Source organism: Raphanus sativus, chromosome 4 (assembly GCF_000801105.2).
Source record: "Raphanus sativus cultivar WK10039 chromosome 4, ASM80110v3, whole genome shotgun sequence".
In the NCBI taxonomy this organism is placed as follows: domain Eukaryota; kingdom Viridiplantae; phylum Streptophyta; class Magnoliopsida; order Brassicales; family Brassicaceae; genus Raphanus; species Raphanus sativus.
In genome coordinates, this window is record NC_079514.1 from 31213951 (window position 1) to 31222136 (window position 8186).

At 39.7% G+C, this 8186-nt stretch overlaps 2 protein-coding genes across 5 annotated transcripts; one reads left to right on the forward strand and one right to left on the reverse strand.

Annotated features, from left to right (window-relative positions):
* Window positions 1-330: 330 nt before the first annotated feature.
* LOC108849644 (uncharacterized) lies at window positions 331-3378 on the forward strand. 4 transcript variants are annotated; one of them, XM_018623229.2, is made up of 6 exons: window positions 331-422; window positions 897-1955; window positions 2037-2288; window positions 2373-2453; window positions 2539-2856; window positions 2953-3378. In XM_018623229.2, exons 2-6 carry the CDS (start codon window positions 1041-1043, stop codon window positions 3007-3009), a joined length of 1623 nt encoding a protein of 540 aa, XP_018478731.2. In that variant the 5' UTR covers window positions 331-422; window positions 897-1040; the 3' UTR covers window positions 3010-3378. The 4 variants fall into 4 exon arrangements, with proteins under 4 accessions (XP_018478731.2, XP_018478733.2, XP_018478734.2 ...); XM_018623231.2 differs by having other exon boundaries at window positions 332-442; XM_018623232.2 differs by having other exon boundaries at window positions 338-538; window positions 2040-2288.
* Window positions 3379-3516: 138 nt separating this feature from the next.
* On the reverse strand, window positions 3517-6841 carry LOC108852096 (phytyl ester synthase 2, chloroplastic). Its single transcript, XM_018625590.2, is given in 14 exon segments — window positions 3517-3942; window positions 4015-4100; window positions 4181-4294; window positions 4356-4725; window positions 4824-4954; window positions 5039-5147; window positions 5294-5415; window positions 5536-5639; window positions 5718-5822; window positions 5898-6056; window positions 6133-6188; window positions 6267-6318; window positions 6408-6536; window positions 6539-6841. Coding segments are annotated over 14 exon segments (2067 nt in total). The 5' UTR covers window positions 6759-6841; the 3' UTR covers window positions 3517-3632.
* Window positions 6842-8186: the final 1345 nt, after the last annotated feature.

Below are 8186 nucleotides of genomic sequence, written 5' to 3' on the forward strand. Positions count from 1 at the left end.
TGGTATTTGTTTTAATTTTATGAGAAGTGAAAAGGACAGCAGTAATATCATGATCTGATTTCTCACGTCTGTTAAGAAATGAGCACAGTTTGACCAAAATATATTTGATGGTGCCTAATTTTGCGTTAAAATACTACTCCTGTTACATTCTGAGATATGGTGATTGTGTGAGTTGCGTGAGACTGAAAAAGGAATATAACGTTTCAATTATTTATTAATGCCGTTGGCAAAACAAAACAAAACAAAAAATCGAAAATTAGGCGAAATGGTTGTAATTTGTAAACGAGATGAGTTTCCAGAAGAAAAAAAAAGTAAAAAGAAAAAAGAAAAAAAGGAAGGGAAAAATAGAAAAAGGGGGGGAGAGAGCGATGGAAATGGTGATGCGACGACGTTGGGCTTTGTTTATAAGCACGACGAAGAAGGTGAGAGATCAAAAGACAAGGTCTCATTCACCATCATCTACATTATTATTATTCCCTGAATGATCGATCGATCGCCGATTTTGGATTTCGTTTCTATTCCTTCCATCCATCACTGCGTACGAATACGATCCTCCATTTTTTTTTTTTTTTAACCATGATGAGAGAGAGATTGCTCTTCATTGTTTGATCAGATGCTTTCTTATGTGAGCTGAAAGATGATGAGATTGTGTGTTGGTTTGTTTTGAAGAAGACTCTGTGATTGTGTCTTGTTCTAATAATACATACACCTATGTGTGTGTGTGCTTTAGTGAATCATACCATCTCTTTGAATTTTTGTGTGCTTCAGGATTTTATATCAGTAATAATGTTCATTGATCAATTTTTTTGTTGTCGTGATTCAATCTGTATTGTTGTGGTGGATATATGTAGTTTGATAATTCTTCTTCTCATTTTTTTGTTCATTTCATTTTTCAGGGGAGTGTAACAGTTATCAACTCGATAGTTACTAGAGTATTTGGATCGGATAGGTACTTGGGCTCTTTACCTTTGTTAGAAACACTGTTACAAGGTAGAGATCAAGAGAGATAAGGTCCTGCTGCCTTTGAGCATTGGTTGGTTATGGGTCTTCCACAGACTGTTTCAGATGAGGAAGCTCGCCAAGCTTTTTCCTCTGCTTCTTCAACTCGCAGCTTTTCTCAAAGCCTCCCTGTAAACGCCACTATACATGATGATTCAGACGCCGGAGCTAGTCAGGGAAGCCTCTGCTCCTCCGTGGATAAGATTCTTTGGAGTCCAAGTGATGTTAGAAGGATAGTTGGTTTCGTCGAGTCAAATGGAACTAGCTCATCTAGTAATGAAGTTGATATTACTGGTGGGTCGTCGTTAGTCAGGAAACGAGTAATAAGCTCTCCTCTCAACACTCTTTTCCCTGAGACATTTAGAGGCGACCAGCTCGATATCAGCTGCAGCAACCAACATGTGACTTCTCCTGGTGTTTCTGATCACAAAAAGGCCAATATCTCCGGGAGATCACATCTCTCCTCCTCATCACACAGGAGTAGTAAACTTTCTTCTATTACTTTCACGGATGGTCCTTTGCTCGACGACTCCAGTGTTCTTCATCCCGCAAAGGGTGACGCTTGCTTGTATGCACCAGTGAATGAAACCTCTCAAATACCCGCTAAGGCGTTACCATGCCATCAGAATATCTCTGTGTCTCCCACACTATCTATGTCACCTCTTGGTCCGAGATTTTCTGAGAGAATGAAAGCTTTACAAAATGGGAAGATTTTTGACGATGGTGTCTGTTTAAGGAATACTAGTGAAGAAGCTGAACTCTGGACTGGTCATCGTAGTTTGTCTGATGATGCTAGAGAGTTTTCAATGGAGAGAGGTATTGAATCAGTTGCCAATGCATCTCCATGTAAAAGGTTTGGTAGAAGCTTGAGTGGACGTTCCATTCAAAGATCGTTGATTGGTTCTTTTGAAGAGTCACTCTTGTCAGGAAGATATTCATATGGGCAAACTCATCAGGTCTCAGTTACTCCAAAACTCAACGCCCAAGCAAAAGTAATAAACATCTGACTCTATCTCTCTTTGCTTGTTTCTTTACAGCAGATCGATGGGTTTCTTGCCATCCTTAGTATTGCTGGTGGAAACATCTCTCCAAGAGCACAGAAGCTTCCATTCTCAGTAACTAGTGTTGGTGATGATTGCTTCTTGTTATACTATGCCTCCATAGATCTCTCTGGTGCATCTTCGTCGAATAAATTATGGACACAGAAATTGAAAAAGAACCAGAATAACTCTGATTCTCAGACCGCTAACAGCCGGTTGCGGATCCCTATGAAGGGTCGGATTCAACTGGTACCCTCATGCCTCTGTTTTCGCTCAGTAATGAATTAGAAATTCGATGACTAATTCATGATAGAAGCTTTCTCTGTTTTGCAGGTTCTGAGTAACCCTGAAAAGACACCTCTTCACACTTTCCTCTGTAACTATGACCTAACTGATATGCCACACGGTACAAAGGTAGCCTCGAAACATCTCATCTCATTGCTTTTGATTCATTCATTGATTTAATGTTTGATCAATCATTGTGTTATGTTATAATCAGACTTTCCTGCGGCAAAAGGTTACTCTGGCCTCTTCTGTTCCGACAAAAGTCAAATCTGATTCAGTTCATGAATTCCATACGCTAAGTGAGTGTGAGAACACGAAATGTCGTCAGACTTACAGAGAAACAGGACAATACTGTTTAAAATCTGGAGTCTTACGCTACGCTCTTCATCTTAAATTTGTTTGCCCTTCACGCAAGAAATCTTCAAAATTAGGTCGAAAGAAAAGCTTGGATGATGAAGAGAGGAGATTCTATTTATACAATGATTTGAGAGTCGTGTTTCCTCAACGGCACACTGATTCTGACGAAGGAAAGGTATGTTTAGAAAAGACTCATTTGGTAATATCGTTTTTTCCTTTTAGGGAAATATCTACACGAAAGCAAACGCTTATTTTGCTTTTGTAATTACAGTTGAATGTGGAGTATCATTACCCAGAGAATCCAAGATACTTTGACGTAACCAATTGAAACTAGGATTCAAATTAAGGTTGCACTACATAGTTTCCCCCTTTGTTAGAAGGAAACAAATAAAAGAATGTTGCAGATAAAATTATCTCTGGTTTTTTTTTTGGTCAACAAAAGGTAAATAATCTATTATGAATAAGTTATAAATTTCTTGCCAGCCACGGTACCAGCGTCTCCCTCCTCCTAAAGGTTGTGCTTCCAAAGTTCAGCAGAAGCGAGAGGCTGCTGGATCCTACACATATATATTTTATGATCTAGTTTTATGAAAGTATTTCATATTCAAACATGTTAAAAAAATGCTACCATCTTTTTAGGAAAACCGCTCAGCATTTATGAAATGTTATAAAATTAATGGGAAAAGTTACTACATTAGGAGGTAATTCTAAACCTTTGATAACCTTTCCGTAGTTATAGAAGATATTTGTATAAGAATTTTATATGATTTACAAAAAAAACATGGCTACAGAAACACTTATTTGAATCAAAGTTACTAAAGAAGTCGTATCGATATTCATTGTAAAGTATATCAAACTATAGTTTTGTTTAAAACAACACGTATCTCCATTAGTATTAGTATATATAGTAATGTTGTTCGAAAATTTTAACACATATTAAGTAGCTAAAGTTTAATGATTTGGGAGATCAAAGGTTGGGACTTGCGAAGAGAAACCATGTGAGAGGTAATAAAGCAGCCTCGGCAGTATGTTTCTGTAAGGATCAGTTTCTCTTTTGGTCTTCAAATAGGTCATACATCTTTCTACTTCAGACTTGACCTCCAAGTAAACCTCATGAGCTTTCTCTTTATCATGTAGCTCTTTCTCTCTACCTTTTGTTTCTATCGGTTTCCCAAAATATACGTAATACCGTCCCGGAATCTTTGGAATGATTCCAGGCATATGCAAATCTTGGTTCCTCACTTCTCCTTCTTCATCGTTCCTAATCATATTTTATCATCAAATGTTACATATATACAATCTTTGAAAAGTGACTGAATATATATAAAAATACCTCAGCTTAATAGTGTCATGTGTTATCTCTTCTATGAGGTTCTTCAAGAAAGGGATCTTCATTTGATCATTGTAATCCAAAACCATCTGAGATTTCATTCCATTGCTCAACAAAGTTACTGGCTGAAACAAATTAAAACAAGAACGAAGAATAGAGTTGTGCTTACTTGACAGAGATCATCTTCTCCAACTGCACCAAAAGGAATGATTTTTGCTCCAAATTTAGATGCAATCCTTACAAACTCTGAATGTTCAGGCCAAAACAACTTGTATTCTTCACCCTGCAGAAAACTAGGTCTTTAGCCTCTCAAAAGCTAAACATGGAGGAGAATCATTAGTTACCTTTCTGTGCAAGGCTTCACGGACACCTCCGGGATACAAAACCACATGAGCCTTTGAACGAAGCAGCTTGTAGAAGTTCATATTCGAGACAGGAACTGCGCCTATTATCCTAGCTGAGTCGAACATCTGCATGTCAGGTAGCTTTGAGCCTATCTTTTTAGCAAACATCACTGGATGTGCAAGGCCACGCAACAGTATGTTTCTCTCTTTCAAGAAATGAATCGCTGCTGGGCGCAGTTCTAGACCAAACAACATGTGATTGCCAACATACAGAACCGGTCCCTCTGAAGGTATTCCTTCAAGTGATCTTACTACTGTACCGTTGTCTAGCGTTGAGAGAAATACTGGAGCAGTAGCAGCTGTTAGCAATCTGAGACAGAGAAACATAACACTTCAGTGTTTGGTTACAGTAACAGAAGCAGATTATTATTATTATTATTATTAGAAGTAGAATATTGTATTACTTACCTTTGTGATTGTTCAAACTCTTTGAGCTCATAAGGAGTAGGCAGAGTGTAATCTGAAATGTAATCAAGTATCTTCCCACGGCGATAGTAATAAGAAATTTTGATGATAGTTGCAAGATCTACCCCATCCTCCTAAACAAATATTAGACCAATCGAGCCGTAGATTAGTAAAGCAAACACAATCTTGATGAATATATTGTATAAGGAGCATCTTACCAAGAAGAGGAACTGTCCATTGTTATCAAACTCACGAACTTCACATTTTGGCAATGCAAAACGGAGTCTTTCAATATCTCCATTGTTCCGTAACCATTGGTCGCGTCCACTGCAGCAGACAAATGGTACATCTTAGGTTCTAGATATTACCAATCTTTACAAAGAGTTTTATCAATCAAAGAGTTTTAGCCACTAGGCTAATCCTTGTTGGTGAGCTATACTTATAACTAATAGTGAAAACAGAGATTTATGAACCTTAGAAGTATTAGTGTTTGGGCTTTGACAGTGTACATGTGGGACTTAGCAGATGCTGAAGCAGACTTAAGCAGTTGAAGCTTCCATAGAAGTGTGTCCTTAGGAAAGATCCTAATCAGAGTCTGTAAATAATTTGTTTTCATGAATTTAGTATAGCAAATAACAAACAAGAGTGCATTACTAGTCAAACACTAAGATCTGCATGCAATATTATCATTTGTTCTCTTATAATGCAATCTTACAGGCATATTAGCTGAAGCTGCAAAGAGATCTTCTAGAAGCCCTCCACCCATCTGCGCGACAGTTTCATTCAGCATACTCTCGAACATTGCTGAAAACGGATAACCTATGTAATAAAACACAGTTATACCCAGACTTTCAAGCAAAACCTAGAAGATTATACAAGAAGGACTTGAAACTTTACTATCTCTAAACCCAAAATTATCTTCTATCAAGCTGGGAACTTCGTCTGGCAACGTTTCCAGTAGACTTGATAAAGGTTGCAACATGAAGTTGTTTAAGCGTGTGACTGCATCAAAGAGTACTGTCTATCATGAGAACAAGACAATAGAATCAAGAGAAAGCCAGTACTCTCATTTTGTACCTGGATTAGCAAGAATCAAGACAATATCAATATCAGGGTTACTCGCTGCAACATCTAGAGCAAGACAAGCTCCAACAGATTCTCCAACTATGTAAATGGGTCTGTTAGGGACACGGTAGTACTCTGACCTAACTGTCCTCTCAATGAGTTTCACAATGTCTGAAAATTTACATAAAATAAAGATTAATAATCCATTTGGTTATAAAACGGTGATGAACCGAGAGATAAGAAGGACCTCGAGCAGGTGTACGATCTGTGGCTGGAAAGTGAAGGCACCATACGTCGAATATCCTATATAAATATATGATCAAAACGCAATAAGATTAGAAATAAGATTTGAGTGTAAAGTTAGAATCAAACATTACTTACTCCCCAAGTCTCCTATGCTGGCGAATGAGCCCTAATCCAGTACCATCCATCCCTGTAGTTTTTTTTATTTCAGAGTTCGGTTAGCTTGAGGAACACGTTTTGTTCAGAAGCAAGTAAGCAAAATGGATCGAAAGGACTAACCAGGTATGTAGAGGAGAAGAGGAGATCCTGGAGCGTGTGAGCTACATTGTAACGGAGAGAACCACCGAGGCGGACCTCCATCTCCGCCGCCTGACATGTAGAAATTTTCAGCTTCCGCCAAAATATCCTCAAACTCTTCCTCTCCTCTGGCCGCGCCGCCTCGGTGTTCGAATACGGATTCGCCGTCGCACTCACTTTCGCTCTGTACCGGCGGCGTCCAGTCGCGGTGATCACGGAGGTCAATCTTTGTGCTAACTCGAGGTGGGGAAAATGGAGATTGTGAGCTCTTGTGGAACCTGAGGAGAAGATGGGACAGATTCCATCGGTGATGCAAACTGTGGTAAGCGACATTGACGAGAAAACTCGAGTCCGACGGGTTTCTCGGTAGATGGAATGTTTTCGTTGCTCAACTCCATCTTCAAGCGATGGAACACGACAATCTCGTGCTCACGGAAAAACAGCAGATGCGTCTCCGCATTTCTTTTCTTCTTCTTGTCTGAGGTCGGTAGAGATGGCAATTGGGCTCTCCCGTCCCGTACCGTCCCGTACCGCTGCGGGTTCGTCTTCTGGCGGTACACGGCGGGCCTGTCCCGCGCGGGATGCGGTCCTCAACATAGCTGCCCAATCCCGTACCGCATTCCTAGCAAGCCTTTGCGGGCCGTCCCGCGGGATAATGGATAATACACTGTCTCAGACAGTCTGTCTGCTTCTTCCTGCACTAACACACAAAAACAAAAATGAATTTTAGCAGACCACAAACATAAACGTCATTTACCATATAGTTATACGATCAGAACATTGAGTTAATGACAGTACAAAGTAAACAAGATTAGTCTTGTATCAAAAAAATCCATTTATGCGACTTTGTTATAACAAAGTAATACTGCATTGTTTTGCTATCTAATGTGCCGTTGCTGACTTGATAAAAACAAAACAAAAAACACCAATGATTAAATAAAGTCTTTTTCTTGTTATCCAGAAACAAAACACCAATGTAATAAAACAAAGAAAATACCAAATCATAGTAGTCTTTTTCGTTGCTGTAACAACAATGTAACAAAGCAAGAACACCAAATTATAATACTGTAACAAAGCAAGAACACCAATGCTACTAATGCTTACTAGTTTTACTAGTTCCTACATATCAGAGACATACTCAAGAGAAGACAGTAACACACAATCACGAGACGTGTATTAACAAAGCAGTTTCAACGCACCATTCTATTTCCTAATCGTCTTTTCAAAGAATAAAAAACAATGACTTAATATCAGATTAAAATCATGTTTCAATGCCCCATTCTATTTTATCATTTACGAAGTACACATGCAGCAATTGTAATCAAAATATATAAAGTCTAGAAGCTACGGTGGTGGCTCGAGGAAGAAAATATATACCTTCTGGTCGGTGACGGGAGAAGGTGGTGGCTCGAGGAAGAAGAGAAGCTCCGGTGGTGGCTCGAGGAAGAAGAGAAGCTTTGGTGGTGGCTCGGTGAAGAAGAGAAGCTCCGGTGGTGGCTCGAGGAAGAAGAGAAGCTACGGTGGTGGCTCGAGGAAGAAGAGAAGCTTCGGTGGTGGCTCGGTGAAGAAGAGAAGCTTCGGTGGTGGCTCGAGGAAGAAGAGAAGCTCCGGTGGTGGCTCGGGGAAGAAGAGAAGCTTCGGTGGTGGCTCGGTGAAGAAGAGAAGCTCCGGTGGTGGCTCAACGAAGAAGAGAAGCTACGCTACGGCATGCGGTGGTAGATTGTTGAAGCTCCGGTGGTGACTCGAGGAAGAAGAGAAGCT